The following is a 25,344-nucleotide window of genomic DNA, read 5'->3' as shown; positions in this document are numbered from 1 at the left end:
CCATCTCTTTCAATATACATCTGTATGATTTGGAAAACTTCCAACATTTAAGCCAATTCTCAATCATCCCCACATCAGGAAGCCATCATCCTGAGAGGGTAAAGGAAAAGTCTAAGACTTTAAAGATAACATTAATAAAATAAGAATCAACTGACCTCAGGCTATTCGAGGTTGTGCTTCATACAACTTCCCAGGGAAGAATTGTTTTTATTTTTACTTTTATTTTTTTATTTTTTTTATCCTCACCCGAGGGTATTTTTCCATTTTTTGTAGAGATAGAGTGGGAGGGAGAGAGAGGAAAGGAGAGAGAGAGAGAAACATCGATGTGAAGGGACACATCGAGTGGCTGCCACCCGCACGACCAACCAGGGCCGGGGACAAACTGCAACCTAAGTACGTGCCCTTAGCGGGAACCGAACCCGGGTCTCTCCGGACCGCAGGCCGACCCTCTAACCGCTGAGCCAAACTGGCCAGGGCGGAAGAATTGTTTTTAATCCTGGATCTCCTGAGAAAACCCTTCTCTCTCTCAGCGGCTTCTGTTAGGAAGGCGCTCATGGCCCGACGGCCGGTAAGTCCTGCCGCAAGGGGGCGCCCGGCGAGCGCAGCACCGGCGAGGGGAGCAGGGGGCCCAGGTCCGCGACACGACGGTGTCTCCCCAGCTCGCACACCTGGCGGCCGGCACCCGCGCTCCGACACACACTTACCCTCAGCTTTCGGCCGAAGACGTTGACTCTTCCCTGGGCTTGCTCTTTTCGGAATCTCCACTCCACCAGGTTCTGCCCGTTGTCCCCGGGAAGCGTCATGTTCCTCTTGGCCACGGTCGGGTTGGCCGTGCCCGCCAGGACGTGCGGCTCCGTCTGGTAGTGGGAGTCGAGCCCGCTGGCGGAGAGGATCCGCAGGGAGCCGTCGTAGCCGATCTGGTAGCTGTTTCTCAGCTGGTCTGCAGCAGAAGCAGAGGACAGGGACTCGGGGTGCGGACTAGACACTCCGCCGGTTACGCCGGGAGAAGCGACACACATTTCTACAATGTTGGCTGAGTTCCACTTATACGGAAATAAAACGCTCACTGACGTCCCCTTAGAAAAGAGGAAAACAGCTCTGATTTCGGGTATTGCACGCGGTGGCAGGCTGGGCTGACTGTGGGGGAACCTAGGGGAGCCTACAGTCCTCCTCCACCTTACTAGAGGACTTTTCCTCATCTGTCTGACGAAATGAGAGCTCAGCCTCCACGGACAGAGCGGCACATGTTTGCAGAGACCCACGTGCGCTCCTCTGGTGGCTGGCCTGCTACCTCCAATGTCTGGAAGAATCACCCTCTCCCTCATCCCCGTATCTTTTATTGAAGACCTTTTGAAAAGATGTAATATCTAGCATATTATAAGGTGGTATTTCCCCTGATGTTGACGTTAAAAAAAGACATCTTACTTTTGGTACAAAAAACACTTTCGTATCATAGGCTACTGCTTTCATTTAAAATGTTTGCATAATATGCGGCTATTTGGAGAATAAATGATTTCAAGCAATACTAATTCTAGATGGTTGTGGAGATTACCTGACAGAATTAGTAAAAAAAAAAGTGAGTCAAAGAAGTTTAACTCAGATTTAGCAATTCATCTTAGAGCTGTGACCTCCTAATTGCAATGGCCATCGGAAAGTGGCTTTTTCAGGACTGCATCCAAAGGGAAATGGCAGGAGGTTCACCATGGAGAGACTGGACACATGTGCCATAGTGAAGAAACTCAGTGTCCAGATATCACCTAGATGGGTATTTGGAACTGGGACACATTTCCAGTGACCGCATCCCAGGTGCATTCAGATACCCTATCACACAGATTCAGAAACGGCTGTGCCTCCAACAATGGGACTCTCCCAGCAGTGACGATGACATGCTCGGGGAGACTGGGTGATGGCTCAGGAAGGGTCTAATGATGCTCATGAAGTGTTGGGATGAAGGTGTTTTATGCAATGGAAATGGAAGAAGACTCCATTTCCAGGTTAACATTTTATGTATCATGTAACTATAATAGTTACACGTAGACATTACAAGGAGACATTAGACTATTTCACCACTGTCTCTGGAGGTTCATGTTTTCACCTCCCCTGTTCTGGTCCATCTTGGGAAATGAGATCGCCACATTCTATTTGGGTGCTAGTGCTGTTTGCAAACGATCAGTTTAAGATCATGCTTTCGTGTTTACCTTGAACCATGGTGTAGAAAGAATCAATTGAGGACAAATTGGACGTGATGCTGACATCTTCTTCTCGGCTGGATGACTCAAGGTCCACGGTGATAGCCCTGTCCATGTCGCCATGGAGGTTCGTGACGACTCCAGTCGGAAACGTGACGTTTGTCAGACGACCTTCGCTGTCATAGCTAAATACAAAGGCAGTGGCTTCATGTTAAAAAGGAAGCGGTAGGTTCTCCTTATAAACGCAATGTGCAGCAACATTAGCTGCACAAATTGGGAAGAGTATTTGTCTTTGTGCAAGAGCTGTGCAGGCTGAGGACTTCAAACATGCTTTGAAGTAATCAAAGCCTGTTTAACACAGAAAAACCTCACCGGTGAGAGCGAGAGTAAACAGCCTAGCTCCCCATCTCAGCACATTAGTCTTTGAAGTGTGACCAAAATCCGCCCGCACATCTAATTTGCTGTTTCAAAGGGAACATGTTTGCTGATATTAACTTCCTTAGTATTCCTCCATATTTTCCACAAAGTAGATTTAATTCGCTGTTATATCAGTTTTTAAAGTTTTAGCAACTTTGCTTTTTATGGCAGTGCATTGTGAATATATATACACAACTGTGCAAAATTGTATACATACACGTACGCATTTGCATATTTAAACATACTCTGAGTATTTTGAGACATCTTTAACAAATTAATAAAATAAAGTATTTTAAAGACTTCCTTATTTCTTAGTGGTTGACATATTTTATAATGGTAAGTTGGGACTTAGATGTTGGTTGGAGTAGTGAGAATCCATCATTTCCACACTGACATCATAGGAATGAAGGTACTTTGAATGGACATTTATTATGTGTGCTGAAATGAGATGTAGAATTTACTGACATTTAATGATTATTTGCTTTTTTATTGTACCCTTATTTTTTCCTTAGCACATATTATACGAGGAACTTATAATTTAAATGTTAAGATACATTTTAAAAAGCTGTCCCATAATCATAAATATGCATTATAGATACAACATTTCACTAAATAATTGATTTTTTGGTGACTTTTCCATTTGTGGTAGCACCAGCGATTGTTTCAAAAATGACAATGTGGTTTGAAGAAAGAAAAATAAATGCAAACTGTGGATGAAAACTAGGCATTTCCTTGAGACAACAATATACCTAAGACTGGGTTTCAGATTGATACCAGGGCTGCTTCATGGAGAAAAGGTCTAGGCGAACTGGAGACTCGGACCGAGTCCTGCTACCTAAAGGAAGCCCAGATGCAGAAGTAGAGAACCGTCTCAACCGTGAAAGACAGAAGTCACCGAGGGGGAAAAGTGGAAAGGATCTTAATAAAGGTGTAAGTATGGGGTAGGAAAAAGTCCTTACGTGATATTTTCTTATAAAAGGATAGAAGGCTTTTCGAGTGTAAAACATTAGCTTTGAAAAATGTTAATAACTAGATGTTAGGTCATGGGGCCGAGAGGATTCAGCAAAGGCCAAGTCACGGTGGAGACAGGAAGGAAGGTGGAGGAAAGACAAACACTGATGTCTGCTCAGGCGCACTGATTAGTTGATCCCATTAATTCAGCGGGAACAGTATCAGTCAGATGGTGGGTCTGACTGACGTGTCCTGACCATTTGCCGCCTGCCCAGCCAGCGGCAGGGACAGGCACTCAGAAGAGAGCAGCGCGAGGTGGAGAAACGGAGAGAAAGAAAATGCACCATTAAGTGAGATCATTGTTTGGGCCCATAAAAGGCAGAGCTGAAATAAGAAAGCAGACTCCTCCCCGCCCAACCAGCCCAAAGGCCCTGAGCAGATGACGGCGTCGCTGGAAGAAGCCCAGCGCGGTTTACTGCTGTCCTTGCTTCCTTGACAAAATCCCTGCTCTTGAAACAAACATGCCCAGGTTTATGTACACAGATACTGATGAAAGCAGCCTACAGTTCCGTCTTAGCTTGGATATAATTCTTGTATCACGTTGTCTCTCTCATAGTATAATGTGAAAAATGTTACTATGTTGTGAAGACATTAACATCCTTCTGAATGTTTCTATGCAAAAGATAGGTCTCCCTTCCCTGCCGTCTACAGATGGAAAATAAAAATGTGATGTGGTTAAGTGACTCGGTCAGGTTCTGACTGCATCTCACGTCTGGGCCGTACCTAGAAGCTTCGTGTGCCTGTGTAAGCCACATGCCTCGTTCCAGTGAGAACTCCAGCTTTCCGTAGACGACGCACCTGCACACTCCGCTCTTCGCTCCTGCTGCTGCCACTCACCTGCCCCCTTCCAGCCCTGTGGCTGGTGTGCGTTTCCCACCTCCATTCACTCTAAAGCAGGGACGTGCCTTTCTCCTGCAGAAAGCGTTTCTCCAGCCGTGGCCTCTGCCCTTCACTGGCTCACCACAGGCCCCGTGTCCTGCTGGGCTGGCATCCCGACCACAGGAAGCCGAGCGCACTGCACAGAGCAGGATGTGAGCGCTCAGACCCTAGGGTATCAGCCCTGGGCTTTTTGGGAAATAAAAAACAAGTCACCTTTGCAGGCGGTGCAGTTAGAACGACACCAGGGTGAGCTGGGATCTTCGTGGCCCGGCGTCACAGTCTAGCCCTGGAAGTTCAGAATTTGCCTTCCGAGGAGCCGCTGAGTCTAAGTTAAGGCCCAACGGGGCTCACGTTTATGCACAAGGCAGGTCAGATGCCAGGCGTGAGGCCCTCCGAGCTGCTGCCCGCCTGACCAGCCCCTAACAGCTTCTCAATAAGCTTACAGGGCGAGGGTACCGCGGACACAAGGAGCATAAGGAGTCGAGAGGGGACAGAAGTCACACATATGAAAACCGAACAACCGAAAACAAGTGCCCTGTGGGCCCAGAGCACAGGAAGAGATGTCACCACGCCGGACCAGTGAGGGAAGGTTGGGGACCTGAGCCGAGCCCTGCCATAGACGTAGGGTTTAGACAGGCAGGGAAGGCACAGTGGCATTCCGGCCAGGACAGCAGCAAGGTGACAGTGTGGAGAAGCGAGTATGAAAGGGCCGTGAGGTGGACGAGCCCCACCGAAGTGCAGGGTCCTCCAAGGGTCCATTCCACGGCAGAGGGAGGCCCTGGGCGGGCTCCCGCCCTGCAGACCAGGGAGCTGGAGAAGGTCGTCAGGGAAAAAGCAAGGATTTAACGAGGCTGACGACGCAGCATTGAAGGACCAGGGGCGAGCGGCGGTTAAGGAGTTGCTGATTTTACACACCAGGAAAACACACCAGCGACCCACACGGGGTTTTCAATAAAAAACGGTCACCTGTTACCTCCATCATTTCATAAAGACCATGCAAACAGATCAAAGATAGACAGGACCTAACTTCAAGGTGAGAGACAGTTCTTTCACAGGAGTAAGTACAACTTGATGAAAACATTCTCCACGTCATTGTTATTATTATTATTTCATTTTACTGTGGATCAGTGCCGATTTTTTTTCCCTCACAGATTAGCACCTATATCAAGAGAAATGAAAACAAGTTGGAGGAGGACATTAAAGTTACCGGGGGGGCCCTGGCCAGTTTGGCTCAGCGGTTAGAGCGTCGGCCTGCGGTCCTGAGAGACTCGGGTTCGGTTCCCGCTAAGGGCGCGTACCTCGGTTGCAGTTTGTCCCCGGCCCTGGTCGGCCGTGCGGGTGGCAGCCACTCGATGTGTCCCTTCACGTCGATGTTTCTCTCTCTCTCTCCCTTCCTCTCTCTCCCACACACACTCTATCTGAACAAAAAATGGAAAAATGTCCTCGGGTGAGGATAAAAAATAAATAAATAAATAAAGTTACCGGGGACTCTGGACAAAAGAGTGAGCAAAACGCGAGGTGCCCCCTTCTTTACCTGGACACAATTAGAAACACAGCGTCCCAGCAAACGTCCAACTGCGCTCTGAGCTCCTGCGGCCTCGGGGACTGAGCGAGGCCTCCCCTCCCCACACACGCCTGTGGACATGTTCAAGGCCGTGGCTCGCTAAATGCTGCCCCGCCTTGGAGAGCTGGCCCTGCCCTGCCTTTGTGTCTGCGAGCCGCTTCTTTCAGTAGCTCTGTCTTCACAATGCAGTCGGCTCCAGGGAATGCGGAGAGAACGTCAGCTTCCTGCCTCCATTCCACGCATATGGCCGTTGCCTCCCAGCTTCAAACTCACAAGAGCACCCCCTTTCTGCTCCCGATGAGCCCTCTTCACAAAGGGCTGGAAAAGACCAAGTCCCTCCGGCGCTCGGGGACCTGCTCCTCCACTGATGGGCTGCCCTTATTTGATGTTTATCTACTTGTTGTCTGACTCTGACTGCGTTTTTGCCTAGACTTTCTGGCCTCTGCGGCACACTTTCAAACCCCTTCCCAGTTTCCTAAGTAGTGGGATTTCGGACAAATGCCCCAGAGATGGGGCTTCAGCTGTTCTCAGTCCAAAAGGCTGTCCTCTTCCTGAAGGGAAATTTTCTTTCTCTTCCCCTCAGACACGACATTCCCAGCGCTTCCCCTGACTCTTCACGATGGCTCTCAAACGTCAGTCTGCCCAGCCCCCAGCTGCCCTAGGTTGAAGGCTGGTCTCTGTCTCTGCCCCTATTCCGATACCCAGTTAATCTTCTGAAACCCACTATGATAACTGTGCTCGGTTAAACACCTGCAGTGGGCCCTCAGCTGAGGGAACACCGACCACTCAGACTGTGACCACCACGTGTCAACAGAGGATTGACACCGCACATTTACTCAAGTGGCAACGATTTGCAGGTCTGAAGAACTCTCCTTAACACCCGACAACAGGATTATCTGTTGTCTTCAGTGCTTCCCTGTAAAATGGTTTCTTTGAGCAAATGTTTTAAAAATCATCTTCTGTCTCTGAGAAGAATCTGTGTAGATCACAGCAGGGCTCTAGAGAAGCAAGTGACCCAGAGGCGAGAGCAAATGGCCCCTCCGGAGAGGTGGGGGCTGGGCTCCCACCCTCCGCAGGCTGTAGGCTCAGGCTGCCGCCTGTCACTGGGCTGGTCCGTCTGCAAACGAGGCCGATGTAGGTGCTGACACACACGGTCTGGGCAGTGTCCCTCTCCCAAACCTTCCTTCTCGTCCCCTACAGAAGAGCAATGACACCAGCCAAAAGTACATGTTATCACTGACTGTTTCCTCCAGTCAACAAAGCCTGTTCTGAGAAGGCAAGACAGCAGGAGAGGTTGGCCTGGGGACAGTCAGGGGCCTCTGGATGGGACATGCTCCTTCTGTGTCTCCCCCATCCCAGGACAAGCCTGCCCCGAGAGCTGCTTAGTCGGGGTACATCCTTCTGCTGGCAGACTGGACCCGAAGGAAGGGCTCCCACGAAAGACTTCCCTAACCTGTCTTTCCCCGCGCTGTCCCCCTTCCCCAGAGCAATAATATTTTCTTCCATCTACTGGAGTTTCGTAGGTTCAAATTTCCTCCAGTTTCACAGCCAGCAAAGTCCAAAATCCAAAACACGCCCCCCCTCTTGCCACCTGTTTGGCAATGCTTTTTCCACGGAGCTAGCATGTGCCCACCGCGCACCTGCCATTGTGGTGAAGCAGGGGACACTCACCACCCATCACACCAACAGCGCCCATGTCCATCCCGCTGAGCTCCGAGCTCCCGGTGAAGGCCGTGCACCAACAGCGAAGGCCGAACAGAACCCAATGTAACGTGGCGAGTGGGGCTGGGGTTCTAAGAGCAGGCATGTGATTTGTAACACTAATAACAGAAGGATTTACACTTGAGCATTCTGGGAATGCATCTGAGATTCATGTATCATAACAACGACCTCACGGGCAAACCAACATGTCTTTGATTTTTACAGCAATGCTCTCAGTAGGGAGTCCTCAAAAATAAGGTTCTGCATAGAATATACAAAATGCTTCCATCATTAAGGTAAGCAGAACAGTCAACCATCTCCTAACTCATGGGTTCTTCTGGTACTCAGCTGACTGCTACTTATGTTTTACCAAAGATGACAGGGAGAATGAAAAATAAGGAAGTATTATTTTTGTGTTTTTCATCTCAGGTGCTAAGAGGATCTTGCTGAGAGAGGGTCAGAGTTGTCTGGGGAGGTGGGGGGAGGTGGTTAACACCCGTTTACATTTCGGTACGGCTGTTGCATTTCTTTGAGAGGATTTGCTGATGGGCCAAATTCTGACCAGCACTTCCCTCCGTAAAACCAGACAGGGCAGTCATCTGCAGTTCGAGCCACTGGTCTCTTTTTCAAACACCCCCGATAACACGAATTCAGGACCACAGACAAGGACAGATCCTTCCTCCCTCACCTCTGGTCCAGCCCTTTCTTTGAACATCGAGTCTAATGATAGATGGTCACAGATAGGACTTATATTTTCAAAATTGAATTTAAAAAAGTGACCCAGTGTCTCTCCTTTACACAGTCATGATCACATCAGGGAGAAATGACAAAGGGACCGAGCCCAGCCCTGAAATTCAGAGGCCTTGAGAAAAACGCACCCACGTCAGGACATTGCAGAATGAGTTATTCTGGGCTCGCCATCACTGTGACAAGAATCACAGGGTCATCTATAAGTCATTAAAATGTGTTCACTGACTGAGGAAGGTTGATATGAGCAGGACGCATCTTATTTGTTTAGATAACAAGTCTCGGGCAAGTCTGGAAATGTAGACTTGCTAGGCAGCTGATGTCAAGGGAAATTTCTGCTCCAAAATAATCTGTAAAACAGAACGGTGCATGCCCTCATCCTCCTGGATTTATTCCCAGGGGCCCTGAAGTGCTCTGGGACTCACCCTGCTTCCCCGTTTGCCCGTGTTCTGTCCCACACAGAGCCCGCCCGGCCACGGCCACGCAGTGAGTGAGGATGGGGGGAGGGACTGGGGTGTCTCACAGCAAGCTGGAGAGGTTCAAATAGAAAGGTAGGAAGCCCGTTTGGAAAGAGAAATCTAATTTATTATTATAAATGGCTATGACTAGCTCTGGCATACTATAAAGAAATATTAGGTTGGACAGAAACGCAACATGCCTAACGATTTCAGCAAAGGACATTTGGTAATTTGTTAAATGCTGTTTCTTGTGAAACCAACCTTGACAGGGGCCTGTGAGAAGTTGGGGAGAGATGTCAGGATCACAGATGTTTTTAGGGTAGGGAGAAACTAATTATTGAAAAGCCTTTCGTTTCACAGGCTTGGGCGCAAGGTTTCGGAGAGGGGCTGTGACCTGCCCACAGTCACACAGTCAGGAGTCAAGGACAAAGCCTGGGCGGGAGCAGGGTTCCAGCTTCCCATGGTGTCCAGCCAGACTATGCTGCCCCTCGGAGAAGAGACCGAAGGGACATCGGCAGGAAAGTGACACCAGGGTCCGAGTGGGTCGCCAGCGATCGGAAAACGGAGCCGGGTGTGCGAGGACGGAGGCCGGGGTGGACCCAGAACCTGGGATGAAAAAGTATTAGACTAAATGTCCCCTGTTCACGCGCTCTGAGTGAGAAGTGAAGATGGTGCCACGTGTAGCAGCAGGGGAAAGTGGAGGAATGATAAACTTGGGCGGTTAAGGGGCACAAGGGAGGGAAGAAAAGGGGGAACTACAGAGAATGACGTCATGTACCAGAGGAAGCACAGATCTGAAGGTTTCAAAAAATGTGGGGTACGGGGCCCAGTAGCAGAAGGGGGACCCTAAAGCGTTAACCCAGGTACCGCCTTCAGCACCAGGCCACAGGAAAGCCCAGTCTGTCAATGCCTGTTTGCACACGTTCCCCTCGTGGCTCAAGGTCCCGCTTCCCTTTCAGCGCGAGTCCACTGTCCACTCACACTCCCGGCCTCCGCTCCCGGTCTCCGCTCTCCCCGCGCGGTCTCCTCCGCTCCCGGCCTCACTCTTCCCGCGCTGTCTCCTCCGCTCCCGGCCTCACTCTTCCCGCGCCGTCTCCTCCGCTCCCGGCCTCCGCTCTTCCCGCGCCGTCTCCTCCGCTCCCGGCCTCCGCTCTTCCCGCGCCGTCTCCTCCGCTCCCGGCCTCCGCTCTTCCCACGCGGTCTCCTCCGCTCCCGGCCTCGCTCTTCCCGCGCCGTCTCCTCCGCTCCCGGCCTCCGCTCTTCCCGCGCGGTCTCCTCCGCTCCCGGCCTCCGCTCTTCCCGCGCCGTCTCCTCCGCTCCCGGCCTCCGCTCTTCCCGCGCCGTCTCCTCCGCTCCCGGCCTCCGCTCTTCCCGCGCCGTCTCCTCCGCTCCCGGCCTCCGCTCTCCCCGCACGGTCTCCTCCGCTCTTCCCGCGCTGTCTCCTCCGCTCCCGGCCTCCGCTCTTCCCGCGCGGTCTCCTCCGCTCCCGGCCTCCACTCTTCCCGCGCGGTCTCCTCCGCTCCCGGCCTCACTCTTCCCGCGCGGTCTCCTCCGCTCCCGGCCTCGCTCTTCCCGCGCGGTCTCCTCCGCTCCCGGCCTCCACTCTTCCCGCGCGGTCTCCTCCGCTCCCGGCCATCCCGCTCTTCCCGCGCCGTCTCCTCCGCTTCCGGCCTCCGCTCTTCCCGCGCCGTCTCCTCCGCTCTTCCCGCGCCGTCTCCTCCGCTCTTCCCGCGCCGTCTCCTCCGCTCCCGGCCTCCGCTCTCCCCGCGCCGTCTCCTCCGCTCCCGGCCTCCGCTCTCCCCGCGCCGTCTCCTCCGCTCCCGGCCTCCGCTCTCCCCGCGCCGTCTCCTCCGCTCCCGGCCTCCGCTCTTCCCACGCCGTCTCCTCCGCTCCCGGCCTCCGCTCTTCCCGCGCGGTCTCCTCCGCTCCCGGCCTCGCCTTCCCGCGCGGTCCGTCCGATCCCGCCTCCGCTCTCCGCGTCTCGTCCGCTCCCGGCCTCCGCTCTTCCCGCGCGGTCTCGTCCGCTCCCGGCCTCCGCTCTCCCCGCACGGTCTCCTCCGCTCTTCCCGCGCGGTCTCGTCCGCTCCCGGCCTCCGCTCTTCCTGCGCGGTCTCGTCCGCTCCCGGCCTCCGCTCTCCGCACGGTCTCCTCCGCTCTTCCCGCGCGGTCTCGTCCGCTCCCGGCCTCCGCTCTCCCCGCGTGGTCTCCTCCGCTCTTCCCGCTCTGTCTCCTCCGCTCCCGGCCTCCGCTCTCCCCGCGCGGTCTCCTCCGCGGCTCTAGACCGGCTCCTCCTGTGCTCCCAGCGGCCGTTCAGACCGCACGCGGGACTGTAGTGGCCGCAGCCTCGCGGGTCCAAATCTGAACTCCTCTTTTGTCTGCCAGCCCGCTCTTGCCTGCATTTCCCTGTCCCCTAAGTCACCTAAGTCAGGACATCCTGACATCCTCCTCCATTCATTCCCATTCATCCCCTCCTGCCTTCGCTCTCCAAGTTGTATTTCATTTCCTAATGATGAACCCACTTCCTTCTCTTTAATGTCAGTGCCCATCCCTGGTTCAGGCCTTCATTTCTTACCCGGACTTACTGCCTCCTAATCCCCCTCCCCCTTTTTCAGCCTTGAACTTTTCTCCGTTAAACCCATCCTTGTAGGTCACCAGGCTGGCCACGTTGCTTCCCCGTTACACCCTTTATTAGAGCCCATCCTGCCCGGGGGGAAGACCAGCAGACACGGAGTGCAGCGCTCCTGATCAGAACTGGGCTCCCTCCCCACGCCCCACACATCCTGTGCCCTGAGCAGGCCGCCCTGCCCTGCCTTCCACGGAGGAGCGTCCCTCTAGGACACTAACTCTGCTTGCTAACCTCCCTTCATGCCTGTCCTCCGTCCCAACCCGATTTAGATGACCCTCCTCCTACCTCACAGCAGGTTTAACCTGTCTTTGCATTTACTCTACGATCGTGTGCTGCTCTGCCCCCTCGTGGACCCTGAGTCAGAAGGAGGGACTCATCTTCTAGCTGCCTGCATCCCCACCAGGACCTGACACATAACACATTCCTATGCACGAGCAAGTGTCTGAGTGAGTGAATGAATGCCAGGCAATTAGTGGGTACATGGGACATGCCTGATGACCAAGGGGCACCGAGTCATCCCCAGCTTACCGCTGCCTTCGAGGTTTGAAATAATTTAATGCTTTGCCAATCAGGGTGCCTGTGCAATGTCACACTTAAATACTTTCATTTTCCTTCAAGACTTTTGTTTTCTTTCAGGAAGCATAACTGCTTTTGGGAAAAGTTCCTCCCTAAGGGCTGGTGTTGCCAGCCCTGTCGCAAATGGGAGGGACACGCCTGTGGGTACACCTCTGCGTTAGAGAGAACACAGTACACTTCGAAAATTAAGTTAGCCCTGGCTGGTTTGGAGAGCCGGCCCACAAACCAGACAGTCATGGGTTCAATTCCCAGTCAAGGACACGTACTTTGGTTGCAGGTTCGATCCCCGGCCCTGGTGGGGGTCATGTGGGAGGCAACCATTCAATGTGTTTCTCTCACATCAATGTTTCTCTCTCTCCCTCCCTCCCTTCCACTCTATGTAAAAATTAGTGGAAAAATACACTTGGTGAAGATTAAAAAAAATTAAGTTAAAAAACCAGAACTCTTTATTAGGTTAATAAGGCATGAATGAATTAATCTTTCATTGACTATGCACCTGCAGATATGTACATGAAGAGAAACGTTAGAGTAAAACCTTTCTTACCAGCTCTAGATTATAAATAACCACAGAATAAATAAAGGAATAAGTAACTCATTCCTTTAGGTCTAAAAGGTTTAAGATTTAGTCACCCTGATATTTCTTGGTGTATGTCGGAAATGTCAGATACAGTCAGAACTCAGCCATTCTGTCTTTCAGATTATAACCTTCTGGTAATCTTTCTTTTGTTACTGTAACTGATCCAGCTTCCAACTTCATTGTCTGTGAGTAAAGAACTTCCTTCTAATTTCAGGGAAGGCTTATGCTTGCTTCTTTTTTTTTTTAATCCTCACCAGAGGATATTTTTTTCCATTTATCTTCAGATAGAGTGGGGGTGGGGGGAGAGGAACATCGATGTGAGAGAGACACATCAATTGGTTGTCTCCAGCTCGACCCTGACCAGGGCCGGGGACCAAACCACAACTGAACTTTGTGCCCTTGACTGGAATCGAACCCGCAACTCTTTCATCCACGGGCTGATGCTCGAACCGCTGAGCCAAACCGGCCAGGGATCTTCTCTCCTTTTTTACAGTTGAAGCAGAATGAGGTCTTCCTTCTAGCTGATGGTTGACATACATTTGTTATACAATTAAATTAATGAAATATTCCTTTAGATAAACTACATGTTTGCTCAGCCTTTGCTTTTAATACTGGTTTTCTTTAAAAAGGCCTAGAAATTAAAAAATAACCTCTTAATTTATATAACACTTAAATTCTTAAAATAGATGTAAAGGGAACAAAACCTAGGTTTGAGTCAGTTACTTTTTTTTTTATCCTCACCCAAGGAAACTTTTGCATCCATCTTCAGATAGAGCGGGAGGGAGAGAGAGAGGAAGAGAGAGAGAGAGAGAGAAAGATCGACAAAGTGGCATTTCTTTACATGACCATTTCTCAGAAGTTTTGGGCGGTCTCACTTTAAGAACCAGAGATTCACCAAACTCTGGGATGAACCGAGGTCCAGGAAACCTGTTCTGAAGTGTGTGAAGGTGTGTCTATCAGATGTGGGCGTGGCGAGGGCTGGGAGGATGCCCAGTGAGGAACACGGGTGGTGGGAACAGCGTGGACGGTATCCCCGGTCACCCTGACCCCTTCATAGGTAGCCTCCCCACCCTGGGAGAGAGGTCAGAAAAGCACAGTGTCCCCATGAGTTCTGACTTGTAGCTCTGGACCTCTGAAACCATCCAGGGTCCTGGAACATAGGCTGAGGAATTAAGGAGTGAGGACTCCTGACGTGCTTTTATTTTGATCTCACAGGGATGAGGCAGAGATGCTGACAGTCTCCAGAAATACCCAATGGTCCACCTGCAGTTCTGTGATTGTAAAAAACACACCCCAAAACAGTGAAATGTTCCCTTTCACTTGTCAATGTGTTAATTTCTTGCCCGGTTATCAAATAAGCCTTTAAAATGGCTGATGTGCCCAGCCAGTGTGGCTCAGTGGATGGAGCATTGTCCCATGGACTGAGGTCCAGGTTTGATTCCTGGTCAGGGCACATGCCTGGGTTGTGGGTTCGATCCCTAGTAGGGGGCATGCAGGAGGCAGCCGACGGATGTTTCTACCTCACACTGATGTTTCTCTCTCTCTCGCTAAAACATCAATGAAAACATATTTTAAAAAATGAAAATAAAAGTAAAATGGCTGGTCTGTAACTCAGTCTTAGTGTGAATTGTTTGCTCGTCGCTGAGTAAGGGAAGCTGCTGAGCACCAGATAGGAGCTGTCAGCTCATCCATCTGGTTTAGACAGTTTTGTAATTAGTTTAAAGAGGAAATTCAACACTTTTGGCAACTGCATTTGCTCACTCTTGACCCTGTGTGGAGCAGTTTTGCACACCTAGAACATTACTTTGCCAAGTGGTACACACAGAAAGAGTTAAGGCAGCCCTGCAACTAGCCAGACCTGCAGATTCTACTAAGAACATCTGAGAAATCCGATACCTTATTATGTGCTGAGATATACTCACTCTGACAAATCTATTTTTATTTTATCTGGAATTTTTTTTTAATACAACAATTTCCCTTTCTACTTTGATACCTGGACAGAACTAATTATTTCTTAAAACTAGACTGCAGAAGAAAACTGGTGGAAATCAAGCAGTAATAAAAGCATCCCCTCCGCTGTGTTCAGGTGGAGGTTTGAAATGCGGGGCAGCCACTTTAATCAATAGCTTACACATTTTTCAAACGGCTGTCTCTGGGAATAGACATTCTGGTTAACAATTCAAAGCCAAAATTATTAAGCAATTAAACAAAAATTGCGAACATGGAAATCAGGCGTAGCACTGCCCATGATTTTAAGTGATTTGCTGATAAAAATCTCTCAAAAATCATTCTGACTGTCCGGAATGTTACCTTCCATGAAGTCAGCGAGGAGAAGAAAAAGGGCAACCAAGGAGGTGAGCTGAGCGCCACCTTCGGATAAGAATTTATAAAACGGGCTGTTCTATTTTTAATGCAGTCCTTGGCAGAAATCACAATGAAACGTGGTTTCGACATTTGAGTTCTTAGGGTCGGATGTCAGATGTCTCTGTAGGCAAAGGTCCTGTGAAGATGCCTCTATCATCTTGCTAACATCCGCCGCTATTACAGCAACACACACACAAGAACACAATACGGCACCGATGTCAGGCGACTAAGACATGATGCAGTGTCAGCGAGAATGGACACGTGTCTAGTTTGCAGTAACTGTCACTGAGTTCTCCAGGTGGTCTGCGCGGTCTGCACACTGCTTGAATCTGCAGCAGAGACCTCTTCACACCGCCTCCCGCCTCTGAGATCCTTCCCTCGGGGGTCTCAGAGTTGGTGTCGGCGGGCGTCGCGAGTTTGCCATGGGCGCAGAGTTAATTCCTTGTAAAGAAATGGTGCAGAAGCTCATTCTGAAATTGCTAAGCTCAAACGAGGGACAATAAAACACCCAAATGAGAAGCTAGAGACCCAGATATACCTACCTAAATGTGTAAAAGCTGAAACTCATTTATTTGCTGTGCAAATTTGAATACAGCTCACAAAAGCCCACAGAGTCAGCTCTACAAAGATACAAGCTCCACATATTCAAAGCCCCAGGACAGAGAGACACTGCCACCAGCCTGGTGATGTGCAGCACAGAGCAGCCCAAACTCAGGGCTCTTCAACCATGTTGTCTTCTTGAACCAGACAGAGAGCCTCTAATATGCCTAAACGGTTTGCATTTTATGGGGGCAGCAAACAGAGAGCTGTAAATGCCATTTACTAGTAAATAATTTATTCCGTTGCCCAATTCAATACCCTGGATTTGCTTTTTGTATGCACTCAAGTGTAAGAACTGTGGTTTTGCTTCGGGTATGAACTTTGTAAATGATGAATTTTTAGCAGGTGAGATCATTTGTTTTCCCTGGAACTGCCCTGGCTAAGGAATTAAAACGTGTGATAATTGTTTTTAAATGGCATTAAGAGCAGCATGAAACAGAACCTAATAGGAAGTGAAGGGAGGAACCAGGCTTATCACGGTGTCAGCACACATAGGGGACCCCATTAGCTAGCTGGCTGTCCTGTCTACTGCCGAGCAAGTCAATGGAAGAGGAAATCTTAGACAAGATGGTTTATTCAATCAGTAATGAATAATTATTCAGTTCATGAAACCTATCGGTCTAACTCGGAGACTTCAAAGCTGTTATATAACCCATCCGATATCTACTGTATATGATACCTACTTACCGTATCATCGGATACCGACAGCAGTCTTCCTATATCAGCAGCATGTCTCAGAACACTGGCCACCGCTCTGACTAATCACATAGCAAAGGAGTAACTTTGTACATAGGGAGAAAGTGCTGCTAGTAGACAATGAGAGGCAGGCTTCTGCACTTCCAGATCCTCCGTGTACCCTGAGAAGTCACCCTTGCCTATTTTATTGGGGACTGATGATATTCTCAGGCTGTAAATCAGGTTTTCTGTTCCTAGGACCATCCTTTCTGACACCAGGCACAACAATACATTATAACTGCGCTTGCACCAAAATATCTTCTGTCTTTACTCCTTAACAGCAACATTTCAGAAGAAAGTACTATGGATATAAATTCACATCTTTGCTAATTATTTTAATAATAAGGCCACGTGAAGAAGTCCATATTTTATAAGGTTAAAAACGTGAGGAAATATGTAATATTAGGTAAATCTATTTTGTTTTTTAAATCCTCACCCGGGGATATTTTTCCATTTTTATCTTCAGATAGAGTGGGAGGGGAAGAGAGAGAGAGAGAAAAAAAACTGATGTAAGAGACACATTGATTGGTTGCTTCCCGCACGGCCCGAGGTACACGCCCTTGACCGGAATCAAATTCACATCTCTTTGGTCCACGGGCCGATGCTCTAACTGCTGAGCCAAACCGGACAGGGCAGTAAATCTATTTTTAAAAATCAGCAGCTAATATGGAAGTGTTACTATTTTCAGCACTAACCACTGGTGCAGGGAGGGGGCACTACGTCAGAAGACGAGTGAGCACTTGTATGGCGGTCTTTTCTCGGAGCCTGGTAGGAGCCAGCTACAGGGTTCATCGGACTCCTCTCCACAAACACTTACCCGTCTACATCTTCGGTCTGTTCCTCTGTTCCTTCCCTGGACAAATATCTGTTGGGGGAGTTCTAGCTGCACTACAACATTCCAGGTGTGGGAGCCACGGAGAGAATTAAGTAGTTTGCATTTTGTAAACGCAAATTTCATTCTGTACTGTGACACGCCAATGGTAAATAAAGTTTGTACTGAGAAAAAGAAGTAATAAGTTAAAACATGTCAGGTAAGCGATTTGAGCTAGCTTTCCTTTTAAACTTCTTTGGTAGGGACTATAGCGAGTTAACTTTTATCAGTAGGCAAATCTAACGATCTCAGGTCATCTTCCACCTGCTTCTAAAACTGTAAAGCTTGACCTCGAGGCTTACGAGACACTAGGCTAGCTAGGAAGCTGGGCACCTACAAGTGGGAATTTGGGCTGAGAAGTTCAATTTTTCTTTGCAAGGTATTTGTGCAGCAAGGTGATTATACAGCAAGTACCCTCTCTAGGGACTGGTGTCATGAAAATCATAGAAAACAGGTGTTTTCATTTGGGAATGGTGTTTCTTTTCACAATATCCTTATGGTTTTTAAAATTTTTTTTTTTATCCTCACCTGAGGATACTTTTCCATTTTTTTTTTTTTTTTGTTCAGGTAGAGTGGGAGGGAGAGAGAGGAAGAGAGAGAGAGAAACATCAATGTGAAAGGAACACATCGAGTGGCTGCCACCCACACGACCAACCAGGGCCGGGGACAAACTGCAACCGAGGTACGTGCCCTTAGCGGGAACCGAACCTGGGTCTCTCCAGACCGCAGGCCGACGCTCTAACCGCTGAGCCAAACAAGCCAGGGCTCCTTATGGTTTTGATAAAATTCTGACCACTATCAAATCTCTCAAATCCCTTTTTTTTTATGAAATTATCAAATACCCCAAGGTCTCAATTAGACACGCAGTACAGCAAAGATAGGAAGGCAGCTACTACAGGTAGTAAGTACTGGTGCTCTGGAGCCTACGAACTCCAAGGAGGTCCGACAGGGATGCTGGATGCCTGAGGTCTACTGGGACCTCACACCCACTCACAGGTCCCCGTCGGGATGTAAGAAGCAGAAACTCTTGTCAAGGCTCCGATGAGTAGAGACGGGTTGAGTTTATCCATCAACAATCTCAAGCTCACACAGGCAGATGTGCCGCTGCCAGAACAGACCAGGCTTCGGAGGGGCTGCCTAATGATGACACGGGTCCCTTCTTTTGTACACTTGGGAGTGGTTTAGAGGTTGTCCCTCTTAGCAGGGGCGGGCCTTGCTTTCACAGCCAAAACACGAGCATTTATGGAAAGACGACAAGTGGTCATCTGACATTCTGAGATGATGATTCTGAATTGGGTTCAGTGTTCTATTTTTGTTCTCTCTCTTTGTAATATACTGTTTTGTGAAATGCACAAAGGTTTCTTAGAAAGTTCTGAGTCATGTCTTTGCTATACATATCTAGAGGAAAATTAACAAAAACGATGCTTTTAAAAGCAATATTTCTGGTAATTTTTTTTTTTTTTTTTTATCTTCACCCGAGGATATTTTTCCATTTTTTGTACAGATAGAGTGGGAGGGAGAGAGAGGAAGGGAGAGAGAGAGACAGAAACATCGACGTGAAGGGACACATCGAGTGGCTGCCACCCGCACAACCAACCAGGGCCAGGGACAAACTGCAACCGAAGTACGTGCCCTTAGCGGGAACCGAACCTCGGTCTCTCCGGACCGCAGGCGGACGCTCTAACCGCTGAGCCAAACTGGCCAGGGCTTTTTCTGGTAATTTTATTAGAAAATTTATTTTTGAAGCATGGTTTTGTTATAAACACACACACACCACACACACACACACACACACACACACACACACATAATTATGAGGTCTATATTTGCTAAAATATTAAAAATATCTTTTTGTAACAGTTGCCTTTACTGTAACTTATCTACATAAAAGATTTAACAGATGTACTTTAAATATGATGTGTCAAGCCCTGGCCAGTGTGGTGAGGCGTTGTCCTGTACACCAGAAGGTTGCTGGTTCAATTCCTGGTCAGGGCACATGCCAGGGTTGTGGGCTTGATCCCCAGTAGGGGGTGTGCAGGAGGCAGCAGATTGATGTTTTGCTCTCACACTGATGTTTCTCCCTCTTTCTCCCTTCCCCTCTCTCTAAAAATCAATTTTAAAAAAATCTTAAAAAAATAAAATATGATGTATCATAAGTCTGTATCAGTGAAACTATGATTGCTGATTTATTTAAGTTAATTATAACTTTAATTCTTCAAAACAATGCGTGCCCATTACAGTCACAAGATTGGCTTGCCTACTCCACCTCAGCTCGAGCCTCCGCGCTGATTCTCGTCTAAGCCTGAAGTTCTCAGAGGGTGCTTGTTACCAGAGAAATGGGTTTTTCCGCACCATAATTTTTAAAAAAAGGTAAAAATCTCCAATTTGTTCATACTAACTCCACCAATGGAGTAGATCCCTTTCTCTAGTTTTCCTAACTTGCTGAACGTTCAATTGTAGGCCATAGGTGGACCACGGATCTCTGCAAGAGGTCCTTATGTCGGTAGTAACCCACGTGATCAACTTCTGTGCATTGTCAAGTCCTGGGGACAAACGGGGACACATTAAAACATGGCCCACTGAGCAGGCCTGAGTCCCAGACTGCACCCCAAACTTATTTCTTTATTTTCTCTCTGCTTTCGCCTAAATTGAAACAACAACGCCACCATCATTTCCTTAAGATCTTACGATCAGAGAAGCTCTCCTGCGCAGTCTCACCCGATGGCAACACCTTCTCTGTGCTCTGTCTTTTACTCCCTCTTTGGCAGTGTAACCTGCGATCACTTTGAAAATGGTGCAAAGAAATGCCTTCCATTAACTTCCAATTTATTTCTTTCCTATTGCGATCCTAAAATGGTAATGTAATTCAGTTGAAAGGTTTGTCCCTCTGACAAAATCATGCTGCTGGGTAACATTCATTTTATTAAAAGGGAATCTGTCAAATAAGAGAAGCAATTTGAGCTACTGGAGGACTCTGCTTCACGTACAGGCCCACTCCAGGAAAGTTGTATGAAATATATTTGTATATTGGATCATTTCTTTTTCTGAATTTCATTATAATCTTGGAGGTGTGCGCCTACAGAAAACAGTTTTGCTTCGGCATATCATCATAAAAATCACACCAAGGAACTCGATATTCATTTCAAGGACTATTTTGCATTGGTCCACATGCCACTTCTGTGCACCTCAGTTCCCCTGGTGGCCTGGGCAGGGAAGGAGCACCGGAAATGATCGCGCACGCGCATCCACCACAAAGTACAGATACCATCAACACACACGGCGGCTCATCTTTATTTCATTATGATTGACCTCTCAAAATATGACTGTGCAAACAGCACACGCCTGGCCACTGTCCCTCACCTGTGACAGAAGGCCCTGCTAGATGAGTGTACACGTCCACCGGCTTCCAGGGTGACCAGCAATGTCTGACTGTCATTTAGTGTAAGGTTCTTTTAAGCAAAGTAGATTCTCCAGTGCTTGATTACAAAAAGTTAAGCTCTTTTATTTGATAAGAATACCATGTGTCTGTGCAGAGGACCTGAATGGACACTTCTCCAAAGAGGACATACAGATGGCCAACAGATATATGAAGATGCTCAACATCACTAATCATCAGGACAACGTAAATTAAAACCACCATGAGATATCACCTCACACCTGTCAGAAAGGCTATCATCAATAAATCAACCATCAACAAGTACTGGTGAAAATGTGGAGAAAAGGGATCCTGTGTGCACTACTGGTGGCAATGTAAACTGGTGCAGCCTCTATGGAAAACAGTATAGAGATTTCCCAAATATTAAAAACAGAACTACCATATCACCCAGCAATTACGCTTCTGGTTATTTATCTAAAATCTAAAACACGAATTCGAAAAGATATATGCACTCTTAGGTTCCCTGCAGCATTATTGACAATAGCAAGATACAGAAGCAACCTGAGCGTCCATCAATAGACGAGTGGTTAAAGAAGATATGATACATATATACGATGGACTATTACTCAGCCATAAAAAGAATGAAATCTTGCCATTTGTGGCAACATGGATGGACCTAGAGGGAGTAGTATGCTAAGAGAAATAAGTCAGACAGAGAAAGACAAATACCATATGATCTCAATTACATGTGGAATCTAACAGACAAAACAGAAACAAACTCACAGATAGCAAAGACAAAGGATGGTTTCCAGATAGAAGGGGAGTTGGAGGGCTGAGTGGCAAAGATAAAGGGATTAAGAAGTATAGATGGGCAGTTATAAAAGCAGGCCTGTGGACATAACGTACAGCACAGGGAATATGGTCAATAATATTATAATAACTATGTATAGCATCGGATGGGTACTAGACTTATCAAGGTGATCACTTTGTAGTGTAATAAATGTCTAATCACTATAGTGTACACCTGAAATCAGTATAATATTGTATATCAACTGTGACTGAAAATAAAAGGAAAAAAAATAATATTGATAGTACTGACGTAATAATCAGCCAAGTTCCTTGTAAATATTTATAAAGTTCCTCTTTACTAACACGTCTCAAAATAGCCTTATCACATGGGCAAGTGTAAACCCAAAGGGTTTATACCTAAAACCACAAGCTGTAGCATGTTCTCAAAGGGCTGTTGCTAATCTAGTAGGTCCGCACGCAGGACAGTGTGAAACCTTGGGCAGAGGGATGCGAAGGGGACTTAGGGTTTGGGCTTCTCACCTCACGGGTCCCTTCCAAGACCCCAAGTCTCATTCTGTCTTCTTTTTCAGAAAGGAGGAGCCAAAATGCTAGAGGCTCCAGGTGCGCCCCCAAACCTGGATCCCTTTAAGATTATATTATCATTTTAGATCATAGCACAGCGTCTTATAATCCAAGTAGAATTCTGACATACTTACTCAAAAAACGTTGTCCAGCCAGTCTCATCGCTTTTGGTGGCCAAGAGGCCACTGCTGCCGTGATAAGTGAACAGGACCAACTCCAGTCCTTGAGCCGTCATGCTCTTCAAACACCCGTTCGTCCCTATGGTCAACCATATCACTTGGTTGTCAGGAGACACCACGCGAACTGGCATCCGATTCGGGTCCCGTCTGATTCGAAGGGTATTGCCATTGCTGTCGGTCACAGCCGTGATGTCATTATCGTTGCTGTAGCTGAAGTTGTACAGGTAGTCACCGGTGACCAAACTCACAGTGTACTGGTGTGTGCCATTGATGTCAAAGATATAGAGTTCTTGATCAGTCGGAGAGGCAACTTCATAAAAGTTCATCGAGTTGAGCAAAGGCTTATTCTTTGACACAGCCCGGATCCGAATGTTCCCTAGATCTGCAATATACAGGGTGCCATCTGGGGAGGCAGCGAGGGACGAAGGGGCACTAAGTTTGGCATCTTTGGCATAGCCATCGCCACTCTGGTAACAGTCGCAGTTGGCATCGTTTTTGCAGTCACACTCTGAAGGTATCCCCGCAACCAAGGAGATCTCCCCATCCGTTGTGACCTGCCTTATGCGGTTAATTTTCTTCTCGTCGGTTTCCGTGATGTACAGGACCCCACTGTAGGACACGGCAATGGCAGTGGCGGATTCCAGCGTCGTCTGAACCGCGTGCTTCCCCACGGAATACTCCACTCCTGGGACCTGGCAGTGCATGGGCCGTCCGGCCGCGATGCGCACTTGTCGGTTTTCGGTGATCTGCAAAACGACGTTATTGTCCAGCACAAAAATGGAGTTGTCCATAGGGTTGATGGCGAGGTCGGTGGGCCATTCCAGACGCACCTGCATGAAAAAGAAGGGGTCTGCTTAGCCAGCTGCTGCACTGCCGGTAATTTGCCAGAAGAGTACATTAGACCATTTGGGGGAAATTCCCCTTAATTTGATAAACTGTTTTAAAGTTGTTTTTTGAATAGCTACAGTCAAATAAACTCAGAAAGTTTGAGTGAAAATAAACGTAGCAAACAGCATTTTATTTAAAAAAATGCAGCTTAATGAAAGATTTGCAAGTTACAGCCAAACAGCTAATGAACCACTAAGTAGTGAGTTAACAGATATCAATGACATATGAATGCCACGTTTCTGTTGGCCGTAATAACCACCCAAAGTCAGGGCTTCTACACTGCAGGTACATTCATGCTCTGTTGTGTTTTCAATAAGGCCCCTAGTAAAGTTCCAACTCTAACTGTAAGTCCCTTGGGACTGATCACAGTGGGTTCTCTCTGCTACCTAGGGAGCTCAGGCAATCAAAAGATTAGAAAGTAATCGCTTTTGTTCTTTTTGGAATCCCTGCATGCTGCTACTTTACTGGTATTTTATTACAAATGCTTAGCATTTCCTAGTGATAACTGTATCTCATAGAATTCATCAAATGCAGAACTATAGAAGAAAGTAATTTTTTATTAGCTCCTCACATACATTTACATGGGACAGCTTTATCCCAACTACCACCACACGTGATACATGCAGTTTCATACAGAGCAACCCCAGTCAACTGACAGCCAATCAGGGCATGTCGAAGAGACAAGGACTCAGCCAACTCCTGTAACTACCTGGCTGATGTGCATGCTTGTGTCACAGGTTAAAGGTCTGGCTGACGTCAGATCATTAGAGCCCAGGAGAGTCGAGATGATTCCGTTTTGATCAACTTTTCTGATCATGGTTCCATCAACAAAGTAGATTAATCCATTCTTATCAATCGCCATTCCTTGATCCAAGAGAAGCCAATGTTAACTAGGTTTTCAGAAATGATTACTGTGATTCAACTTTTAGGCCCATCACTAAACTCAACATTGAACCCAATGGTAACATGGGTGATAGTTAGCAGGTAGGACTGTAGATTTCAAACACCTCAGGGAAAACCCAACACAGGAACTCACAGTCCAAATAAAATGTAAAAATCAAGACAGAATCTACATTTGTAACGATTCCCACTTTGTGTGTGAATCATATATGTAGTTACTTGCGTATTAAATATAAAACTCTGTATAATGTTGTCTATAAATTATAGAAATAGGTCAAATTCTGTTACCCTGAACTGAGTAACTCGTCTATTCCAACAAAAATAGATCTAAGACAAGGGTAGTGCTTTGTTGACCTTGTTACAATGGAATTTGCTATTATGAATAATTCAGTACAACAAATACTTTCTTTCTAGCCCTTGTTCACATAATAGTTGCAGCTATAATGGAAAAAAAAAGCCCTCAACCAAAAAACCTTGTAATGAATGGCATAATACATGAGCAAGGAGTCAGTCCCAACTGGTTTAAAAGCTAGAAACCTTTATCACATGGAATTTTAGCCCTTGTTACCCCCAGAAATCCCTCCTGGAGTTTTTTCCCATGGCATAGAAACAAAAGCCTAATAGCTCGGAACTGGGTGAGGGCTAATAGGTGGCTTCGTGGTGGTGTTTAAAGAGGCCTGGGTCTCATTCACGACAAAGAAGTTCCAGGACAATGAAAGAATTTGGGCACTTATTTGACATTTAACAGGATGTGTGACCTGAATAACATAGAGTTGCTGCTTTATTCTTTGAAATGTTGGAAAAAAAAAAAAAAGGTATAACAATAGAAAATGCCGAGAACCCAATATTTACTGTAAAATCAACTTGGGCTTCTAGCAGTTTCACGCGCAACAGCTTTTCCGGAACACAGCCGAGGGGGAGACGTCAGCCCCAGCATTAAACACAACAGGCACTCGGCGGGTCGTCTACCTTCTTCTAATTAAAAAGAAATCCCCAGATTGGCAAATGTCAGTACCTTTGGGACTCATGAGGGTGGCTTCCACGGCCTTCCCCCCGTCCCCACACCTGGCTTCATCGAATGGAAGGCACTGCTCCCCGGTCCCCGCGACCACTTCAGCATTTTTCGTCAAGTCCTTGGCCCCCGTCAGCGACTTTGGGCGGTAAATCCGGCGGGTGTTAGTGTCCGAAACGTACAAGTCTCCTGTGACGGGGTCGGTTGCCAGGTAGTATCTATGGGCTGGGTTGCTGCTGTAAGAAAGGATCACGCATGAACACCACAAGGGAGTTGCTCCCAATACGCACAGAAAGTCAGAGC

General features: G+C 47.8%; 1 protein-coding gene across 1 annotated transcript in view; it reads right to left on the bottom strand.

The window, feature by feature from the left end:
- Window positions 1-25,344, bottom strand: part of TENM3 (teneurin transmembrane protein 3) — a 427,193-nt gene that overhangs the window by 17,602 nt on the left and 384,247 nt on the right. The window contains exons 21-25 of the mRNA XM_036250066.1: window positions 25,045-25,277; window positions 23,839-23,993; window positions 22,197-23,071; window positions 2,199-2,374; window positions 705-940 (exon numbers count right to left, since the gene is read on the bottom strand). Coding sequence (XP_036105959.1) covers window positions 705-940; window positions 2,199-2,374; window positions 22,197-23,071; window positions 23,839-23,993; window positions 25,045-25,277 — 1,675 coding nt within the window. The remainder of the gene's footprint in view (window positions 1-704; window positions 941-2,198; window positions 2,375-22,196; window positions 23,072-23,838; window positions 23,994-25,044; window positions 25,278-25,344) is intronic.

Source organism: Molossus molossus, unplaced genomic scaffold (assembly GCF_014108415.1).
Source record: "Molossus molossus isolate mMolMol1 unplaced genomic scaffold, mMolMol1.p scaffold_m16_p_9, whole genome shotgun sequence".
In the NCBI taxonomy this organism is placed as follows: Eukaryota; Metazoa; Chordata; class Mammalia; order Chiroptera; family Molossidae; genus Molossus; species Molossus molossus.
This window is presented reverse-complemented; position numbering and strand designations above follow the sequence as displayed.